Source organism: Sebastes fasciatus, chromosome 22 (genome assembly GCF_043250625.1).
Source record: "Sebastes fasciatus isolate fSebFas1 chromosome 22, fSebFas1.pri, whole genome shotgun sequence".
Classification (NCBI taxonomy): domain Eukaryota; kingdom Metazoa; phylum Chordata; class Actinopteri; order Perciformes; family Sebastidae; genus Sebastes; species Sebastes fasciatus.
Genome location: NC_133816.1, coordinates 7,728,334 through 7,751,659, shown reverse-complemented (window position 1 = coordinate 7,751,659; position 23,326 = coordinate 7,728,334). Strand labels below are relative to the sequence as shown.

The following is a 23,326-nucleotide window of genomic DNA, read 5'->3' as shown; positions in this document are numbered from 1 at the left end:
TAAAAAGGTGGTTGACGAACATTTTCGTCATAGTTTATGTTAACGAAATTAACACTAACTTTCTGCAAGAAAGTTTCCCAAAATGTATTATTCCTTTAATATGGGACCATATGATTGTAAAGTACATGTTGAGTGCACTATTTTAAGTAGTGATCGTCACATAAAGTTCTACTCACAGCCTTAATATTATGGTTCTACTCCCTTAAGAAAACCTATAGTGTTATTACAGCTGATAATTCCTAAATTACTCTTTTCTTTTTTCTTTATCTAGGATAGGCTTACGGAGAACAAACACTCGTTTCCTGGAAAACACTGCTCCTAAGTCACTCTTGGAAGCAACCCAGTACAGACAAAGCCTTACTGTATTTGTTGGCCTCAGAGGAGCTGAACAGCTGAAACAGTTGGGAGTTAAATGCCTTGCTCAAGGGCAGCTTGGCGGTAGTAATGAGCGGTGGCAAATTCTGCTCTTTCAATATCCTGACCCAGTTTTTTTTACTAAGGAGTCAGATTGTTTAAACTAGGGATTTCACGGAATCAAATTGTTACGCTTCCAGTAAGAATTTGTAATTCTCCAAGAGCGGATTAGGATCCTTTGTTCTCTCCAAGGTAAAACAGGCTTTTGCCACTTCATATACTGTATCTCCAAAGCAAAATGTTTTATTCAGACAAATAAAAACACTGTTCTTCCAGCTATCATTATATTGAGATTCCGTACCTACCTATGTAAAGCTTCCTGACCTCAAAGCTCGCAGAGCCGGTTGCTAGTTGGGTGTATAACAAGTAAAACAGCAGACTACCTCTTTACTGAGGCGCAAGCTATGCCTGCAGAACGCCTGAGGCTAAAGTTTGCTTCTGTGTGTGTGATGTCAGACCATCAGCAGTGTGTATCAAGGTCACAGTTGTCAAGGCATCTTATCAGGGGAGAATGAGTAAGAGGATAAGAATGACAGTAGCAACAAATACAGCCTCCGCCCGTCTCTCTCTCGGCCTCTGACCCTGCCACTGGCTGATATTGGCTTGATGTGCTGAGGCATGCACCGCATTTCATATTCAGAGTCAAGGCTTTATAGTTTTGCAAAAGAATAGCTAAGCACGGTTTGTATTTAACTTTCTATAAGAATCCTAGTACGCTAAAAGAAGGTGCTTCAGTGGTGCAGCTGACAGCTTTTCTTGACTGAGACGACCATGGTTAATCCATCCCATGCTTTGTGATGTGACTTTCCTCATAATGTACACTTTCTGTATTTAGCCAACCATCCATTCATGACCTGAACGTCACGCACTAGTGCCGCTGAGTGGCATTTTCTTAATAGCAGATGGATACAGGCATTAATTACATTGCAGAGGCTACATTTGGGTGTTTATTTGATGTCCGTCGAGGCAGAACAGAGGAGGGGACGGAAATGAATCACCCAATTAACCTCTCCCGTATATCAAAGGAGTCCTTGCAAAATGTTAAAAGGATATATTTTTTTTTACATACATGCCATCCACATGCCTATGCTCTGCCATGAGACAATCTTGAAATGTTCGTTAGCAGTGGAAGATCTTGCTGTAGTCTAAGAGTGGACAAAACGACTGCACTATGAATTATAAGGCATAAAGACATGCTTTGAATTCCATTAAGCATAATCTATTAGGAATTTAAGTTATTATGCGCAAATTAAACCTGTAATAATGTATTTTTTTTTGTAATTTGGGGGCAGTGCAACAATCTGTAAATACAACTCATCACCTTAAACATTAGAAAATGCAAATATGTTAGCAAACGGTTGCCTTTTTACATGCAAATATTAAGCAAAAATATGATTTATTTGGATACCTGGACACCAATGTAATCCAATATTCAGTAATTGTAATGGTCTCCACACACTCCCAAGAGGAATATCTGGCTCTTTAGCACTGAGAGTGAACCTAAATAGTAAAGTAAACCCAAAACAATGAGCTGAAAGACACAAACGCTCCGTATAGCAGAGGGCAACAGCAGATTGGCTGATAATTATCTGTGGGTTTGTTACTACGAGCAACCCTTTCCACATTAAACAGTCATTTGACACATTTTTTTTTAATATACAAATCTTGACTGGTGCAACTTTAAGTATTATTTTACAGAAAACTACTAAATAATTCATATATTTCCTTTTTTTTTTACTTTTAAAGTTGCAACTGATGCATTATACATGTAGTCAAATGCTTTTATAAATACTTAAATCATCAAAAGACATTCACATTGACTAGGAAGCATCATTACACTATATAATTAACCCTTAATTGATATTTTTATAATTCATTTTTTTTCTTGAAAATGTATTATTTAGGCATCTATATTAAGGCTGCATCTAATTTTACTATGATTAAGAGCTAATTGGATAGACTGTAAAAATGACCTATATAATACTCAGTGTGTGAGAGCATGTTAGCTTCTAATGGGGGAGAAGGGATTCAAATAAGACTATTATTTAATCTATTTAATACAGTAATAGACTGGACGGTTTTGTGTTACATTAATTCTGAGAAGGGTATGAGTGTTTCTTAAGAGATTACATTATTTGTATCATATTGTGTGTAATGAAACTAAAATGTTTGCAAAATATATTGGAGAACATTTGATTTTTAAACATAAGAATACAGGGAAGTGTAAGTGACAATTAAGACCACATATAATATGCGACTAAACCTGCTCCAGTGGTACAGTAGTGGCAAGGTTGAATGTGGATCTTTGTCCACGCATAAAGTAGCTAAATACTTCACATTCCCGCCACACAATCTGCTTCTAAAAGACAGTTTAGAAAGTCACATTTTCCTTTCAAATGCTCCATCTGCTCTGCGCCGTCTTGGCCATCAGTGTTAACGCCTGAGCTGCAGGCTGTGTGGATCAATATTAATTGTAGTGCAAGTCTGGTGTTATACTATAGGTCAAGGCTCCTCTCTATAAATCATCAGCTGAAAGGTGACAGTCTGGGTCTCCGCAGGTTCTCCAGTCCTCCCCTCTGTGTTTCAATACTGTGACCTCTTGGTCAAAGTATGATTTATTTACTGCCTTTTATCTGGTAAATATTGACCAGTGCAGAATGTGGGGCGAGTTGACAGAAAAAGTTAAATCGGAAATTACGCAAGGTTGGACGAACACTTGTGATCTGTGAAGTAGAAGCAGGATTTTTCTAAAAATCCTTATAAAGAAACAAATCTGACTGTAAACCAGGCAAAGTTAAAGCGTTTAGCTTAATTCATAAATCCCTCTCCTGTCTTAGTGGTATAATTGCCCCTTAAGGGCATATTCTACTTAAATAAAGTTGCAAAAGATGGTTTTATCTTGAATTAGAGGTTATCCACATGTGATCATGTTGATAATGAAATGCTTAACATTTCCATAATACATGATTTATTTAAACGCAACAGTGCCACAGTACAAATGAATGCACAGACAACTCCCTTCATCACTCCTTCACATCCATGGTGGAGTGGACCGATGACCTGTCTGGACCCGTCAGAGGTCATCCTCACCTCCCACCTGGTCTTCTGCTGCTGAGCTAATGGCGGGCTTGCAAGACCAGACACACTCGCCTCTGAGAGCCTGATTGCATCAGGTCCCTGGGGCCATTTGGAAAACACAAGGTGAAGCCAGCCCGTAACATGCAGGGCTCAGTTTATCTCACCAATCAGGTGCTCCAGCTAAAAAAAAAAAAAAAAAACGCAGCTGGCTGGGGGAGCTTTTTATATTAAAAAACACCCTCAGCCCAGATTCTTGATCAATACTGGGACCTGGCGGCTGAACTGTCTTGGCTACACAAACTCAGTGTAGTCCTCATTGGTCAGTATGACAGCCTAAATGGGAGAGGACAACGTGTAGGCAATGATAGATCTTTAAATCTCATCCTGGACTGAGCAGACTTGCATTAACCGAGAGCACTTAAAACGCTGCAGGCATTGACTCGTGACCTAATGATCTGTTAAACTGAGCTGGCACTCCACAAAATTACATTTGGACAATAGAACATGGCCCAGGATACTCGACAGGCAGACTACATTTTGCCCGTATGAGAAGTGAAATTTTGGAGTCAAATTGTGCATCTCCTGCTACTGTACAAGCTGAAACCAGCTCAAAGTGATGTTTTACTCTCAAGAATAAATTATTTAACAACTTCCATGCTCGACTCCACTTTTTCACTTTCCCCAACTAGATACAGATGCACTGCAGCACTGATTTTGATAAAAGGAAAATGTGCCATCACCAACCCTGTGCCTTGAACAAACCTTTGGAAATAATCTAGTTTCCACAATTTAGACTAACAACACCCAAGGCAAAGCGGAAATGTTTTGCACATTATGGAGCCAGTGTGTAATTGCTTGTGTTGTGCATGGTTTGTTTTTGCTCTTTTCAGAGCCTGCCAGGTTCCCAATGCATAGCCACATCTGGGAAAAGCATTTATACAAGTAAAAAAAACGTGGACTCTGTGTTGATAATGCCTTGTGAACGTGTTTTGCAAATAGATTGCTTCCATTTCTGATGGTAGAGATGAAGATGATCGAGAGATTGGAATAAATGCATTGCTGGCTTTGTATAGTAGCGACAATGGATGGAGATGAAGAGATTTCCGTTGATTGATTTTACCTTTACCTTGGAGAATGATACTATGGAATATTGATCAAATGGACAGTATATTCACCTCTAGAAATGTCATGAGCTCATCTGATGCAGAGAGAATGTAGACCTGAGGCAAATTACCAACTTGCTTCAAATGTTATAGAAGTATATGGGTTCACTCCTCAAATCGAAATTGAAGCAAAACCCATTATCACATTTTTTGGGGCCTTACCTGATCAAGTGTAGTCTGGGACACAGAGTAGTCTTCCACACCCAGCCTCTGCTGATGCATGGCAAACTGGCTGAAGATGCTGGCCAAGGCTCCCTGTACGTACAGGAACTGATACTGCAGTGTGTTGTGATGCTTCTCCTTCAGGACGCTGCCCGGAAAGGACTGCTGGACGAAGTCCTCGACTGGCTTCAACGCAGGAGGAGAGCCACCGACCCTCACAATCACTGTGTAGCCATCACCAAATCTAGAATGAGAGGTCACAATTAGTCCTTATGCATCACTAGGGGCTTGCGTTAATGCATTTTGCCAATGGCATTCATTCAGGCAAGAGTGTGATTTTTTTTTTTTTTCTTTCCAAATTTTGGAAGTTCAACGTCAGCTCCTATAATAAGTCTATAATAAACTGTCTAGCCAAAACACAGACACGCACAGACACTTAAGGACAAAAATGTCACTCCCCACTGAAACCCATTATGCATTCTATTATATATCAGGCTTTCAATCTAGAGCCCTGGCTTCAAATTTCTAGTTTTTACTATTTTTCCATCAGATTGATTAATTTTCTGGGGCAAATACATGCTATTTTCCTGGTTTCTACTAGGGGCATTGCTTCTGTATTATAGAGCACTCCACTGCATCAAAATCAATGTTATTTCTAATTATTGACATATCCCAGACTGTGAAAAAGTAGCATTAAATATACAGAATTTGAATAATTTTTTTCCATATTTGAGTTGTTGTTGTTTTTTTTTCATAAAAAACAACAGTGGCATTATGTAAACAAAATGACATTTAAAGGGTTAATATTCAGGCAATTAGTCATATTTGGTAGCTATGATCAAGACTAAAGTTGGTTAAAATTTAACTCAGTGAAAGTGGAAAACAAAATAATATATAATATTATTGCAATTTTTTTGTTCTCTAAGGCAGGGGTTTTCAAAGTAGGGTCCGGGGACCCTCAGGGGTCCTTGAAGAGGTTCCAGGGGGGTCCCCAGCAAAAAGGGGAATCATTTATTTTCACTATAATTACATCCATAAGTAAAACAATGACAGAATGTATGACTATTTTGGTACATTGTTTTTATACACTGTAATAAATAGAAGCAAAAGTGGGGATGCAAAAGAGTTTAGGTTTCAGTACAAAAAAAAAAAGTGCCAAATTGTCACGGCTGGTCATCTAAATAATGAACTTTTCTTTTCTCCTGTGGCCACGGCATGCAGTGATGAATAATAGGGTGGTGTACTCGGAAGATAGCGACAAGACGGGAAGCAAAAGAGATGACAAAATATAATTGGTCTCATATTTCCCATCATTTCAAGCTTCCCGGACGTGGTGAGCAAGGAGCAGGTGAGTCACAAGCAGCTGAAAGCAAAAGCAGCTTGACTTCAACAGCACAACAACGTTGCCAGGTGAGGGATAAACTTTTTCAACTTTTTCCAGTAATAGCAGGTGTCAACACAATCTTCTGCACCGAATGTAAAAGAAAGCATCAATTTGAGTCAAGCAAAAGAGCTAAAAGAGATGAAACAGAAATTGCTTTCAGACAAGGGTCGATATTAGTGGCCTTTGCATGGTCGAAACAACTAGAGGAAAAAATGATTCAAAACAGTGAATCTTGTTTTGGATAGGTAATATAATAACTCATTAGGAATGCCAGCCATTTAAGCTAGCAAGGTGGATACATCCATAATGCAAGTTCGATAAGCACCGTTCTACAAGATTGCATCTCAAAGAAGACACTGAATCCTCTGCCATTTTTTTTTGCCGCCTGGTGCTGTAGAGGGCTGACAACCTATGAAAACTTATGGTTTTCCTCTTTAAAGTTGCATTTATACAGATGTTTCTATTAACAATGGATCAAATGATTATGTGTAATGTGAAAGGGGAGAATTAGCAACCACTTCTGCAGTTTCCCTCAGGCGAAGTTAGCCACTAGCTGGTGAATAGATAGGATCATTTACTGGTAGAGACCAAAACAGAGCTAAAAGGAGAGTGAATGTTGGACTTACATCGACGAGCCGCTAGAAAGATGACTCCAAATCAATGTTATGTGCCTGATAGTATGCCAATGCTGTATTTACAGCTTCTTCTGCTGCCCTCAAATGGCAAAAAAATAAATTATTGCTGCTTTAACAATCTGACCATAAAAACTCTGTCTAAGGAATCTTATACAAAAACTCCTACATCATTGGTAGTATATGATGAGTAAAGCAGAGAGGATATAAATGCTTGAACAGCCACATTTTTGAAAATATGTCAACACGCTCTACGGGTATAGCTTTACAACATGAACAATATTCCTGCACATAAAATATTGTCACAGATGAAAATACGCCGCAGCTAAGCTCTAAAGCTAATTAGCATTCTGCATCTACCCGGTTGTATGCTACGTCTGGTGAGCACCAACTAAGACTCCGTGCCTTGTTATTCTGTCGTTAGCACTCTTATGACCCATTGTACTCTGCCTAATTAATTCCCTAATGTTGGATTTACTCACGGAGACGTCCATTGTGGGTCTAGTACAGAGCAACAAGCAACGAGAGTCGGAGGCTCCCTTAGTGGCAATTAGAGATATGGTGACTAAACTGCAGGCCGACACGATCCCTGAGGGAGTGAGAGTGGAAGTGAAGCTCTGAGCTGGTACTGAGAAGAAGCACAATGAATGGTCCCCATGGGTAGCCGAGTCCCTTTAGTTAAACATGACTGCTCGAAGTTGAAGAGCCACAGTGCAAGAATAGTGTAGCTTTGCATAAATTGTACATGGGAATGCTTATCTAATATTCATTTTCATTAAGAATGTATAAGTGTCTTTTTTAATGCTACTTTTGGGGTCCTGCCAAGGCACACCGACTGGCAGGTCTGAACCCTGCTTTACTGGGATTTTCTTGCATTATTATTGGACAAGCCAGAATACATCACCTGCTACATCATTATAACCATGACCTCTGTCTCACGCAACGCGATGTACAACTGCCAAAAGATTGTGAGGTGAGGAAATTAGGAAATCTTGCAACGATTTGGTGTTTGTTAGCATTGTGGTCTGATACCTCCGAGAGGGACATGTTCAAAACAACAATGTTTAAATATATACACATTTAAATTGGCTACAATGTCAGGAGGAAATAAAACATCAAAGTGGCACACGGATGCAGACAATGTGCAGCTATGACTGGACTAATTCCCTTTGTATGATGCAATTGAACAAATGGCATGCTATCCACCACCACACATATAGGAGGATCTGAGAGCTGTGGCTGCACTGTGATCTCCTCAGGGGCTGCGCACCGCAGGTGATCAAAAGCATCCCCATGAACCTCTGAGACATATTATGTAGTACACATCATGTGGATAAAACTATGGGTGCCCTGCAAGTATCAGCATGTTAGCGCTTCATTAAGCAGCTGCCCTTTAGACAGCCCTTCAACCGCTCCAAATTATACTCCACGCTGACCTGAGCCCTGCTCAACCTTGCTGTGAAATATTGTTCTTTTGTGAGGCGTTCATGGTAGAGCTACATCAGCTCAAAGTGCAAATGGAAGAGCGGAATTATCACGATCATCACAGGAGCAGGGGTCTCAACGACTCTGGTATTATAGCACAAAGGAAATTATACCATAGTAGCGCTGCTTTGTCCTTCTATAAGAAGCTCCCTTCTGTTAGTATTCAAACTTTTTAATTTGTTATTTCCATGACTACATTCCATCCTAATAACTATGATTCACAATTGCCAAGGAAATGACTATGATAATCAGGGATATTGGACTTTGTACTTGTTAAAGAGGATGTGTTCTGCTTTTGTGTTTTTTCCCCCTTTCCTTTAGTGTGTTATATCGTTTTCGGTGCATGTAAAAAGTCTGCAAAGTTACAAAGCCCAAAGTCCACACCAAAGGGAGTTACTCTCCCCCACAGATATTCTGCTCCTGAACTGCCTGAAACGCCTCGCTTGAAGTCCCGCCTTTTCTTCCGCAACGTGGTGATGTCACCAAATAATACAAATGCGTATTACCTGCCCAGCGGCTAGTTTGGCACGCCCTCAAACACAGCTAGATTGAGTGGAGCTGGAGCGGAGTCCGAAGAGTTTGGTTCGGTTGACCAATCACAACAGAGTGAGCCAGCTGACCAATCAGAGCACACTGGGCTTTTCCTCTGTTTCAGACAGATGGTGAAAAGAGGCGCTGCTGCACAGCCACAATGAGAAAAATGAAGTCTGTTTTGAACATTAAAGCATATAAACATGAAACCCAAAATACACGTATGCACCTGAAAATGAGCCTGATAGGTCCTCTTTCATGTAATATGCTCATTTTGCCATTTTCAGTGGGGAAAACACAGGCACATCTATCTTGGCAACGCACTCAGTCCAAAAGACTGAATGTATCTCCCAAATCTCCTATTATAATTACGCACATTTTGAGCCCAAATTGGCTTTGTAAGGCACAGAGGAGTCCTGTACGGAGTGGAGAGTCCTCTGAGTGCTAAAAAGTTAAATCATTTGTGGCTTCTGTTGTCAAACAAAAAACAGTTTTGGTACAATAATTGTGTGCAAATGGTCCAATATCAGTGTGCTCAATATGCTTCATGAAGATGTTTAGAGCTGTGGACGTGAGACACACAGGCATTGGAGTCGTTCATTTAGAATAATCCCATTTTGAAGGCTGAGCTTTACAACATTCAAGGGCAAGGTTGAAACTAGCAACCTTCAACAGCAATGGGAAAATGGGACAAAATTGTGAATAACTGGGCTATAAAAAATAATAAAAGAAAGTACTATTCTGAAAAATGCAATGCATTCTCCGACATTTTGTCAAATACGATCACCAAGGCTTTTTACTGTCACCAAAAGACATACTGCAGTGTGTCACAACCTGCTTTGATTTGCACACGCAGCACCATCTTCCACGGGCAACACATTTTATATTAAGTATAGCCAGGGCACATCTCCCAATGTGTAGAGCCGCATAATTTCTGATGGTTTTTATAAGACGCAACAGACTACACAGTCTGTAATCAGACACCGCCAACCACCACCACCACATCACAGCCATCCTCACACGTCAAGCTTAATTCATCATGCAATCAAGACTATGACCATAATCCCCTTGTGTTTATTATAGCTGCCGGCTCAGGAAATGTGCTTTGTCCAAGGACTGCAAGCTCAGCCAAGATGCAAAAACATTTTTGCAAAAATCCAATAAGGCCAGGAGGCATTTATGGCTAAAGGGTTTGGCGAAACGGTTTGGGGCGTACGTGGGTAATGAAATGCTGCTCGTCAGTGACAGTAAAAGGGCTTATCAATTAGCTTCCCCTCATTCTCTCCCTCTGCCTACCTTACTTTTATTTCCCTTCTGTCTGCAGCTACACAGGAGCTTCAGGCAGCACTTTGGAGAAAATATCTTTCTTTCATATTCATAATTTTTTACCCTGCCTCTGTATTCAAAACAAAACAAGTTCTTTCATCTCTGATGCACTGTCTGTCTCGGCTCTCCTCAAATAAACCCTGCCTGTGTCGGGAAAAAGGTAGGCTCAGATATCTTTAAACAATAGTGCAGCGAGCTTGAAACAATTACTTAGCTTTTAACTGGCGACTGGTGGTTTTAGAGCGAAAAGCAAGATCTTCGCAATTTAGGGTTGAATATAGCATGGAGAAAAATATTATTAAGTCATGACTGCGCCGCATTGTCACAACTAATCCTTTCATAATATTTTACATTAGAGAACTGATACGGCGGGCTCAACGCAGCATGGCGGAGACGCTGTAATGTCTGCGCTGCAGTTCTCTCTTCTTCGTTTTCATTATTCTGCCTCAATCCTCTCCTCCACCCTGGTCCGCCGGAAAGTTGTTCTTCCATGTAATTTAAAACAAACAACAGCCAGACACAGATAAGGGCATGACAGGCAGAAAATAATTCCGCTGCCTTCCTTCATCTGAGGGAGTCTAGAAAGGTCACCCATCGCCACTGCCAAACCTTGTATTTGTGTCCGCGGGGGGGGAGGGCGGACGCGGGGCAAGAGGTCACAGTGTGGCTTGGGTGGTCTGATGCTTTGATCAGGCAGGAAGTCATCCAAAAAACTTCCTTAGTTCCTGGAGGGGGGGCTAACGGAGCCCTAGGCAGAGGCTCAATGTGAGGATAGAAGGGTGGATGGATGGATGGAGGGATAGATGATCTTTGTCCAATCAGAAAACAGCTGATGTGTTATAGCTTTGATTCATATATAAAACAATAAATATGTGAAAACTAGCAGCTCATGTGTTTGCTAACTGGGAGTCTTTGGCAATGTAACAAACCTTAGTTACATGCAGTTAAAAAGCTTCAGATAAAAAGAAGCAATAGGACCTTGAGTGAAGATTATTGAGTTCAAATAAAACTGTCCTTAGAGATAGTTTTCAGTGATAAGTAGTGACAGTCTTGCTTCTATCTTCAAGACATACTTGCAAGGCGTTTGCATGCAATATTGCGTTTGAAAAGTAATCTCACATGAAGGCCATCATCTGGCCTGTAAACTTATTACTACAGGAATTTCAAACGTGCACAGTTCACCTAATAAAAAAAGCCTGGAGCCATGTAGCAATTTCTGCAGACCTTGAAGGATCAAACAGATGTAAGCACAAAAAATAAGCTATGTTAATGTTAATGTCTGTACAAGAACCACAACCCCACATAAACACCTGCATAAAAGAGAGTCTCACCAACTATCAAGGGTAAAGATGTTGTATAATTTTAACGCAGACAGCTCTCAGATATGTACAGTCCATATACGGCGCACCATCTGTGTCTGTCAATGTTCGAGCGGTCTTAATTACACCTACGTTGCTGATGCATCGTAAACCGTAAAGAGAATTATTTTTCCATCCATCTCCGCCGGTGACACGCACTTAAAAGCCGTAAACTATTCAGTTAATGGCGCACCTGCAGAGCTGACGCGGAGTTGAGTGGGGAGGAGTTTATTGGACTTCTTGACGTCAACTTCGGCGGGGATTGATCCAAACTTTTAGACACCGCTCTTGTAAAAAAACTCTCCGGCGCCCACACCGCATTACCTTAATGCATTAAAGGCACTTTTACCCTCCACTTTTATATCATGACGTGCTTTTAAGCAAGGAGAAAATAAGACTCCGGGCCGTTGGTGTGTACTTACTGCAGGTACTCTACAAAGAGGGGGATATGAATGATATCAATCAGTGGAAAATCCTGCATCGGCGAGCGGGTGTCCTTTCTAACTGACAAGATTATAGGGGAGCTTTGAAGCCCCTTTTATTGGTTCCTCCACTTCATTTGGGTTTACTTAACACCTGGGAGCTTTCCTATCAGCACACGGCTGTACTAAAACACTATTTACAGCCTCTTGCGCATGTTTTTTACTTATTTATTTTCCCCCTTCTCTGTCAGCCTTTCATAAATTCCTAGAAGATTGATTGATCTGAGGGTCTCAATATCGGGATAGGTGAGGAGGATGTTTTTAACAGCCATGAGGTAATGAAGGGGCTTCTTAAAATGGCCGCCCTACTGCTCAGAATTCACCGTCCGACCCAATTCCTCAGCCATTCTCTCACATGCTGACCACCTCGCCGGCAGTTTAAATGGGCTATTTTGGCTCATTTGGGGCTTGATTGATATACAGAGGCGGGGTTGTTAAAGCAGCAGAAGGGCATCTCAGTGATAAAGACAGGGTCACCACTGAACTAAAGGGGGCAGCACTAACAAGCACTTGGATGGCTGGGTTGGAAGCGTTGCCACCTGAGAGTAGCAGAGGGAGGAATAAATAAGGGTAATATGGTGAGGGGTTTTTTTTTGAAGGAGAGGAGGCGATGAGGGGGAGCGAGGGCTGCGGATGTGGGAGGCTGAGCTATAGGGGGTCAAAATGTGAGAGCTTCCACCCGCGGTGAGACTCTGCACTCCTTTCAGGGGCTTGTGATGAAAAAGAGATGGAGACGTCGGGGGGGCAGGGGGAGGAAGCGGCGCCCCCCCCAGCCTCGCAGGTCAACCGCTCACGCCGTGTGACGATGGCGTACACCACCTGCCTCCATCGGCATGCCTCCCCACCTCTACTTGAGCCCCCCGCCGTCTGATGGAACTCTTCCCATCTGCAAACCGACAACAGCTCGTGCATTTGTGCGAGAATCAGCCCCTTCCATTCCCACATCATGGACTCAGATGTGGAGACAAAATACTGGATGTTCAGTGTTTTTACCCTTCACTGCTGGATTGATTAGATTTAAACGATGGTGGATCACATGCTAAACTAGGGGTGGGAGTCTGTGTGTGTGGCAACATGGCAGCACAAACATGCGGCGGGATAGTGACGAGGAAAAGAAAACAGAGGAGACGGTCCTTAATTGCCTTTTCAGTCATTAACAGGGTCCCACACCTCATGAAACATTAATTACACCGAGCGCTGCAGAGATAGGGACGCTTAATTAGAAATCATTCACCGCGCGGCAACAACCGAGCGATAGCATTTCGGCGGCATGTAAAAATTGTCCGTGCGAGATCTTAAAATAAGCACGGTGTAGACGTCATGCTTATCTGGCTTCCACTCACTTGACTGTCTTGTGAAGTGTGATTCCCTTTTACCTGATAGCATGTTGAGTGAAGTAGGACATGTGTTAACCCTCTGTTCTCCTTCTGGGTTTTGCTGCTTCTTCCCTTCCCCCCTCCCTTCCTGCTCGCTCTAGCGTGGCTCTTACCTATACTATACCTCCTGCGTGGTTCATAAATTATTTACACCACCCTGCTCTTCCCCCTACAGACAGGATGTAATTGACACAGAGGATCTGTCAATTACCCTAACATCTGGGACGGACTGATTGGTACATCGCTCTCCCACTTTAGCCCTTCGACTGTCCCTCATTCTCACTCTTTTTTAGCACCATCTACCTCCTCTTCTCCCCACAGTGGCCAATATGACATTAACGCTCTTGACGTGAAACACCCTTGACACCGTCGCCCCCACCTTGCTGTTCCCCTAATCCCCGGCACAACTTTAAAAATGGTCCGCTCTTTCCCCTCATCCCAGGTGTATTGATCTTTCTCTCCGCCCAACGACTGCCTGCCACATATTCCCGTCGTGTTTGTGGCTCTTGTGTGCGTGCGGAATGTCCTTCCCTCTTACAAGATCACACGTGGCGTGGTAATAATGTCAGCAGACTGTACCTAACGTAATGGATCGGTCTCACTGTTACACGCGGGGCTCGGGGCATAAGTGCTGGCCTTGGGAAATGTCAGATGAATATCAGAGAGCAGGCTAAGAGTTTAGGGGCAGGGGGATATCTGTTATGGAGACGTAACATTAAGAGACATGCACAGAGCCTATTAAGGGTGAGCATAATGACGGGGATGGTGGAGAGAGAATTTATGGGTCTGCAGAGAAACAAATGTGAAATTGAGGTAATGGTGAAAGACTTGGCACACTAACCCGACTGTCGGCACATTCGCCTCATATATGGATCTTTTCATGGGAAATCAATACGATCATGTTGCTGAGTCTCCACTAAAAGTGCACCGAAATAATGTATGGGGCATATATGTATGTGGGTTTATTAAGACAAGAAGCTTCCTGATAAGCAAAACAAATGAATACAGTATCATTACTTAGCCTCTGAAACTCCAAACAATATAGAAACGGCAGGTGTATATAATATTAAAAGAATCATTTGACATTTTGGATATACACTTATTTGTTTTCTTGAGCGTTAGATGAGAAGATCGATGCCGTTTTCATGTCTGTACCCTAAATATGAAGCTAGAGACAACAGATGATTAGCTTAGCTTAGCATAAAAACTGGACTCTGTCCAAAGGTAACAAAATCCTCCTTCCAGCCCCTTTAAAGCACTCCGATTAACACTTTAGATCTTGTTTGTTTAAGCCATACAAAAAGCCGGGCTAGCAGTTTACAGTCTTTATGCTAAGATAAGCTAACTGGCTTCTGCTGTGGCCTCTTGGCAAGAAAGCGAATGTGTATATGCCAAAAATGTTGAAGTATTCGTTTTATAAGAATAATGACATTGTGGAGTTTACGTCAGGTTCCACTGAAACTGCAAACTTTTTTTGATAAATTGTGTTTGTCCCACAGCGTCCTTCTTACCTGCAGCGATGAATGATAAAAAAAGAAAATGCATCCTTTCCTTTTACTTCCTTGAAGAACCTGAATCATTTTCTTTTTTATTACTAATGGCCTTATGTTATTTATATATACAGCATTAATATCAGAACACCCAAGTGGGAGACAGATAGTTCTTTCATCTCAATGCAGAGAGCTTCAGAGATGTTACATTTATTCTGCTCTTAGTGTAACAAAGCCGGTTGTAAAAGAAGGACCCGTACCTGCTCTTCAGATGCTGGATGCTCCCGAGGCACTTGAAGCGACCATTGACCATGATGGCCATGCGTGTGCACAGTGCTTCACACTCCTCCATACTATTAAAAGAAAAGGGGGAGATGTTGCATAAATGACAAGTAGCAGCAATACAAGATGCTTACCAAATGAAAGATTAAGACATCTTAAGACTGAACTCTTTTGTATAATGGGGGTATTTCAGGGATTTTTGTAACGTCTGTCCTCATTCAACCGCAAGCATGTTCTGTATTCAAGGTAGAACATTGATCGCAGGTGGTTTTTCTATAAAGGGTAAAACTCAATCAATTTCAGACTGTGCCAACTCACATTATTTTGCTGGTAAAGATCTCTACTGATTTACTGGGACTTTTTATTCTCATTTAACGTTGAAGTTTGGATTAGAGCATTTTTACATGTCTACTTTGACACCTTAAATGGACGACAAATTTGGTAATTAGAGGGAGAGGAAGGGACCATCTGTAGTTCTTATTATCTCATTTTTTCTCTTTCGGCATTGGGCTGGAGCAGGAGTCATTTGTGGTTGAGGCAAAACCTGTGAAGCCTTTCTGAGGAATGGTTCAATTAGGATTATGACTTTGTAAAACCTGGTGAATCTGCCACTTAACAAAACACAACCACCTGGTCATGCCATGGACGATTGGACGCAGCTCAGCCACACTGCCTCGGACAACAACAAATGCTTTTATTTCTCCATGAAGAGAAAGCATGTAATAAAATAAACACTCAACAGCACAGATTATTCACATGCACTGCCAGAGGCACAAATTATTCGAAAACCCGGGCGATTTGGGAAATGGTAAAATGAATAGGCATGTTAATTGTTAAATGTTCCATATCGACTTGGGCCATCAAGTTTTAAGCTTCACAAAAAAAAATCAGGCATTTAATCTTTTTCTCCTCACTCAAAACCATACCGAAAAACTGGCCAACACTGCAGAAGAAAAAGTTGGGACTAACTTTGCTCCAGGAAGTCTTGGATAATGAAAAGACTCCAGCACTGATATTGACAGTTTCTCTTTTCATGGAGGGAAAAAAGCGCCAGCCAGTCAATATGCCCTCATGCTTCATGAAAGCTTTATAGCAGCCAGTGTGTTTCTGGCAGCCAGCATTAACCGCCACACAGGAAACAATACCTTACAACTAAAGTGTAACTCCAATCAATTATAACTGCAATATTTGCAGCTCGTGTTCAATTTATGGTGTCGGTTGCTCCGAGTGAAAAACATTTTGACATCATTTTAGTGGGTGAATCCATCAGAGAAAAAATCAATCGATAAAAGAGTGACGTTGCACCTGTGTGATGTGAGGATGACTGAGCGTCCCTCTTTGATGACACTCAGAATGCAGTCCCACAGGAAGCGCCGGGCTTTGGGGTCCATCCCAGTGGTCGGCTCATCCTGCAATAAATGGAACCCCTTTAAAAATGTTTCCATTATATTCTGCCTCAGCACATCATTTCAGCACATACGATGTCATAGTATACCACGTACTGTACAGGAAAAAACAGATCATTTAAGGACATGTGTGTTTGAATCGTAGACTGTATGTAAAGATGGACGGCGTGACAGCTCCTCAAAAGTGAAGCCAAAACATCTGGATCGCCCCCTGGTTGCTGGCTGCAGAAGAGGTCATAAGTCCCGCCCCCTCCATGTTAGTGGATGTGACATGGGCCAAATTAAAAAGTCAAAGTATACATCAAATACATTTTTTTTCATTTTAGGTAGTTCTTATAACACTGATGTGTGTTCAAGTGTTAATTTTTCTGATGAGTTTGGTTTTAATTAGTTATTTGATGCTATAAAAAGGGGGTGAGACGTCATGACTGACAGCTGTGATTGACAGCTGCTCTGAGTGAAGTAGTCATGGAGCCGGAGGCTCTGGAATTGTACGAGAGGAGATGTAACTTTAACTTTCCATAACCGTCACCAGTCTGTGTAATAGAACTTGTGTCAACTTGATCATACATGTAGTTATAGAGGTATTATGGTTAGTTGTTGTGTCCTTTTAGCCAAACAGCTACAGTGGTGCTAACGTAGCAGTTAGGTGGTTCATGTTAACAAGCTGTGGCCGTGCTCGGCTCGTGACTGGCTCCGGCAGGTGTGTGGGTGGGACCTCAATACCGCTTGATCACTACTGCGCAGACTCCAAATGGCGTCACAATCTCAAGCTGGCTGCTCGCTCCCGTATCCGGGATATTTTAGCTTCACTTTTGTACAGTGGGAGGAAGTGGAGACGCGTCGACCATCTATATATACAGTCTATTTATTGAATAGACATACAGATGGGTGACGGATTAAAGGAAACACCTGAATAGATGAGTGGAGGAACACAATGGGAAACATGAAGGAGTTATCACATCTCAACCCAACTGAACAATTAGGGGTTTTTGGACTGGCGTTCTAAGACGGCTCTTTCCAACACTATCAACAAAACATGAAAAGGAGGAACATTTTTTGGAGGAATGGTGTTCCATCTGTCCAGAAAGGCTTCAGAGTCCAATGTATGCCAAGGTGCAGTGAAGCTGTTGTGGCATCTCGTGCTGACCCAACACATTAATAAGATACTTGCTTTGTCACCCTTATGTGTGTGTGTGTTTACATACACATATATGGGAGTGACAGAAGTGTTAGGAAAAACTAGGTATATGGTAGACACATACTGAAGCACTCTCCAACATAGCACAACACACACACAGAGAGAGTCTCAGTGACTTGCTGTTTCTTTTTCCTCAGGGCTAGTCTGTCCGTGCATGATTAGAGAGTGACAGTACTCAGTCCATTGGCTGGTTTTCGTTCCAGGCCTGGTTCTCTCTCACTCGCAGAATCCTACAAATCCCATGGGCTATTTCCATCACCGTGCCCAATGTGTCCCTGTGCAAACCCTACGTGGCACCGCCTCAAGGCCGCCTCGACTCCCCTGGGCTATAGCACACAATACTGAAAGTGACACAGACAACACATTATCCCACTGCCTCAAAGTGAAGGCTAGCCTGGCTCAGACGAGTAAATAAGCAGGCTTGGAATAGTGCAGCTCGATAGGCCGAGCACCGAGCCAGAAAGCAGACACGGTTGGAAAGATTATTCAGTAAATATAATTTATTATGGATTACTCATTACCTGACTAAAATTGTTATTAGCAGCATAATCTGATGGGTTGCTTTAAATCATGAAAAGTAATGCATTTATTAGAGTTCACAGGCAGCAAATCAAACTGCAATAATGTTGCATATTTCAAGATACTTGTGGGTATGAACTGACATTAAAATATATTTATATAATATAATATTTCTACTTTATTAGACCATGAGATGTGGTGGGTGGGACATGGGATAGCAAGTGAAATTTGCAATAATCTTAATGAAAATTCATACTTCAGTTAGCCCCCACAGGGAGCCCCCAGAGTGATTTAAGGTCATTAAAGTTTGTCCCTCATAATAACACGGACACAACTTCCTAATGCACATTAAAGCCGCTTAATTGAAAGCATGTGATGCAGTGTATTCTGAGTCACGCCTTCATTAATCTTCCATCAGTGAGAAAATGCTTTTGCCCTCAGCTTTAAGTCCTGATGAATAGGAATTTAATACGTGCAAATACTGTTCTGTGTGCTCTGCTCTTTTTGAATTGGTTCTCTCTTGAAAAATAAAAATGAATTAAAACATGACCAGCGAGTGACCCCTGAAAAATACACCCTTCTCATCCACAACTAATGTACTTGTAATCCGTTGGGAAATTCACTAAGGATTTACCCGATTGATCAAAACTTGTTTTTTCTACTATTTTTTGAAAGCATACGTTGTTATCCCAAATTCCTACACTCTATCATCTTCTTCTTACTACAGCCTCAGAGTCTCTGTGTGCTTGTTAAGAGAAAAAAGAGCTGATCTGCCGTAATCCAAACATCTGCACCGCATCAATATTGACTTTAAGTATTACACTCTTAAGTCTTAATAAAACAGCAGCGTATCACATTCCCACCATGTACAACACATCAATGAAGATGTATCTCACCAGGAAAATCACTGGAGGACAACCGATCAGGGCCATCGCTGTAGACAGTTTGCGTTTGTTCCCACCGCTGTAGGTTCCTGCTGACTTGCTGGAATATTTGACCAGCCCCAGTTTCTGGATCCCCCACTCGGCCACCTTTTGAAGAGAGAAACAAAAGTGACCGAACTCATTGTGGTGTCAAGAAGAGATGTTCAGATACACCCCATCGTTGTATTGTATGTTTTCACCGCTTTACCTTGTCGTGAGACAGTCTGTTTCCAACAAGGAACTAAAGCTGCTATCAATGCTCTCGCCAAAGCAACCAGACTCCATTGGAAAAAAAACAGTTATTTTACCTAGCAGAACACGGGAGTTAGTTTACATTCACCACAGTAACACAATAGCACAAACTAACTAACAGACTAGCAACCCCCCATGTTCTGTGAGGTAAAATTACAAGTTTTTTCAATGGAGTCTGGTGACTTTTGCAAGAGCATAGATAGATACAACGCTTCAGTTTCCCGTCAGAAAGGGCTGTCTGACGGCAAGGTAAAGCGGTGAAAACACTGCATCTGATATTGATATTTTTAGGTGAGCCTATCTTTTAGGTAGCTAAAATACATTTTGCTGCTGGCCCCGTCCTCAGCAATACATTGCATTGCTTCTTTGCAGTAACTCCTGTTTGTTTCTCCAAACTGGGGTAATACACGGACTATGGATAAGTACCTCGTACTGTACAACCCCACTTCTAAACACCCATCCCTTTAATCACAGGCTGCTAAGGTACTTCTGTCCTTGCTGTTTTAACTAACCTTTCGTCAAACACCAGCAATCAACAATATTGCCAAAATGCACAATATCAGCAGGTCTTAAAGGCCATGTTTTAGGTGTCACAATAAAATGCAGACTGCGGCACCTGCATTTGACATCCAGTCCATTTCTTGAACATACGTGTGGACATTTCTGTTTTTACCGATTATGGAAATACGACTACACAACAGGTTCAATTTGGATCGAGAATTGTCGCCAGAAAAAGCAAATCACAATGGGCCACGGTCAAATTAAGAGTTACGCTAGCAGCGCAGAACTGGGTCCCTTTACACTGCAGCTAAGAGATCAAAGCCCTGGCGCCAGGTCTGAAGCCTGTGGTCGCCGCCAGCCTCTTCCTCTTTTGATCTCCTTGTTGTAGAAGCGGGCGGCGCGAGAGGAGTGCAGGGAGGCCGCGTAGGGCCGGCCACACCACCGGGCATGTGAATAATGTAGAGCCATAACCCACAGCTGCTGCCTTTCCACCACCAGCCATTTTTCATTATGTATGGCTTCTCCCATTGAGGTTATCTATCACTTCGACGTGTACTTCAGCTTGCCCTACATGCATTCTAGTTGAAGTATTTTGATGGTAAAAACATAATAACATTCTGAAAGCAAATAAACATTTGAGAACATTTGAGATTTTTCATAGTCTTTGGATCTTCCATTTATGACAGCTTGAAAACTAATCTGCTTTGGCTATTCATGTTAAAGATATAGTACTTCACAGCATCAACCAGGAGTAGAACATTACATTAATTCAGTTTTAAAATGTACAAGGACAGGAGGTATGAAAGGATGCAATGGTTACCATGGTGACCTCTTTTTCTGGCACCCCTCGTAACCTGGCGTAAAACTCCAGATGCTCTCGTCCCGTCAGCAGGTCATCAATAGCGTCGAACTGGGGACAGTAGCCCATGTTCTGGTGCACGTCCCTCATTTCTGTTCGTATGCTGGGAAGGAGAACATATCAGAGATTTAACAATGGATGTCATTAATGTTTGAGATCACATATTTAAAGATTATATTAAACGCCTTAGCAAGACACAGAGTATGATATCAAATATACAATGAGAACACTGAGAAGGCCAGGAAGCACACGCGTCATTTATGTTGCCTATTGTATTTCAAAGAGAACTGATTCAAACTGATTTACTTGAAAAGATTCATCAAAGCTTCACAATACAGCAGCAGGGTGGTTCATTTCACATTCTACACTCGTGATCTCAAGTTAGTGTCTCCAAAACAAAAAAAGAAAAGAAACTAACAAAAAAAGCCCCAAAAAAACTAGAGATCATCTTGCAAAAAGATCACACCAGCCGCGACGCAAAATCTCTAGAGGCAAGTAAATTAATGGCAGCAGCAGCTCTGGATGCAGACATGCCCTTTTCAAAATCTTCAATCCAGTATGAATACTTTCACCCCCGGCAGGCTACAAATGTTATAGCTGATTTTTATTCTTCTTTTTGCAGCTGCCTTTAAAAAGATAATATTGGACACATTTTTCCCCTCAAATGTTATTTTCCAGGAGCGACGGTCAGCCTGAGGGAGGCTAAATGTGATTTGATGTGTCAAGAGGCTACTGGATCTCAACAAGGCCATAGTGAACTGAAAGCTTTACTGATCTAATATTGTGTTTTGTTGAGCTTTGATAAAGGATCATGATAACAGAAGGTTTTATAGCTTTTAGCTGGTTTAGGTTGTCCCTGTCTCACCACAGCATTTGACAAGTTTACTGCACTCAAACTACGGTAGAGGCACCCATGTTCTTCCAGTCATACAACAGGCCCTAATCCTGCCATCATATTGTATCTACGGGAATGTTCATTAAAAAACATACAAAATGTTATCACCAGCGTATGGACATGACACTAGTATCTTCTCTTCTAAAGGCCTCCACACACTTCTTTTTGTGTCGTGCTATTAATTCGCACATCAATGTATTTTTCCCAACTGTTTTTTTGTGTGTCATAAATACTTTCACACAGATGGCGAATAGTACATGGTGAAAAGGTGACGTCATTTTATTTCGGAACAAAGTTGATTTTCTGAGCTTTCGCGCCACGAATAAATGCATCAACCAATCAAGTTGTGTGGAACGGGTAGAGTTGCGTTGAGTATATGTATGAAACAACACGAAGACTCCGTAGTCCGAACCAAAACAGCAAACTTTATTACTCCTTTCAACCTCGACAAAGGCAGCGCAGACCAGATCCACTTCCCTTTCATAATAAAAGCCCTAGACATATAGTATCCGCAGGGAGGTATTTTGCATTTTCATGTCGTCTTCTCGCCCCCGTTGTGTAAAGGCCTTCACTCTTGGAAAGAATGTGCGTAGAAAGAAAAACACTAATGGTAATTTTGCGACTGAGAGGCCTCTACACACCCACACAAATAGAGTAAAACACAATCACAACTGAGGTAGTCAACTGCTACGATCAGTTTGTTCTCAGTTTTCTACAGTATAACTACAGACAGCCAATATTATGCAGGCTTGCTTTTGTTTTTAGCACTCTACAGACAGTAGCACATCAGGCAGTGAGGAGATGCCGAATGCAGGTATGAACAGCCCTTCCCCTTGTGAGCACACGATCACAGATAAGAGAGACAGTTGCCAGGAGAGCAAGAACTTCTATTGAAGAGATGCTGCTTCTTCTCTTCTGACGATCATTCTTCTTGCCAATGCACAGAAAGCGTAATGAGCTGAAAACAGAGGAGTGGGTGTACTCACATCTGTTTTTCTCTCTTTTCAGTTTTTGTTTCCCCTAAAGGTCTCTGGGATTTCTCTTTGATCTCCGTTACCCACATTAATCAACATTAACACTGCCGTGTTAGGCCTTGCTCTATTCAGCTCTCTGTCTTTGTCGAACACAAAGTCAATTACCAGATGTATAAATGAACAACTGTGGCAACCGTTGTGACGCAAAGCCAACCGCAGCTTACACACACAACTGCGCTCGGATGTGCTTGCCTTAGAGCTGCGCACCGAGGCAAAGAAACACAGTTGTTTGTTCCTAAAAATAAGGAAGAGCAAGCCTTCGTTCGCTCAAGTGCTTGAGTCTCATATTGCTGGTGTCAAGGTATTCTTTTTTTTTTTTGGCAAGTACAAAGATTTCTTATGAGTGATTCTGTAAGGCAGAGACAAAAAACAGCAAGGTACAGCGCGAGGATGTGAAAAGGAATGAGATATGTGCGAGAGGCAGGAAGAAAGCGAGAGCAGAGTTTTCAGCATTTCTGAGAATATCGCAGTGAGGAGACATGAGAGAACCAAAGTTGAAAAGGCAGAGATGGCAGAATGTATAAGAGATATCGAAACTACCTAGCCAAGAAAAAAGAAAAAAAAGAGTGAGAG

The 23,326-nt window shown here is 41.8% G+C and overlaps 1 protein-coding gene across 2 annotated transcripts in view; it reads right to left on the bottom strand.

Annotated features, from left to right (window-relative positions):
- LOC141760239 (phospholipid-transporting ATPase ABCA1) overlaps positions 1-23,326 on the bottom strand; it is a 165,749-nt gene that overhangs the window by 5,184 nt on the left and 137,239 nt on the right. For both annotated transcript variants that reach the window (XM_074622880.1, XM_074622881.1), the window contains exons 45-49: positions 20,786-20,927; positions 19,186-19,320; positions 16,469-16,572; positions 15,142-15,234; positions 4,818-5,061 (exon numbers count right to left, since the gene is read on the bottom strand). In XM_074622880.1, coding sequence (XP_074478981.1) covers positions 4,818-5,061; positions 15,142-15,234; positions 16,469-16,572; positions 19,186-19,320; positions 20,786-20,927 — 718 coding nt within the window. The remainder of the gene's footprint in view (positions 1-4,817; positions 5,062-15,141; positions 15,235-16,468; positions 16,573-19,185; positions 19,321-20,785; positions 20,928-23,326) is intronic.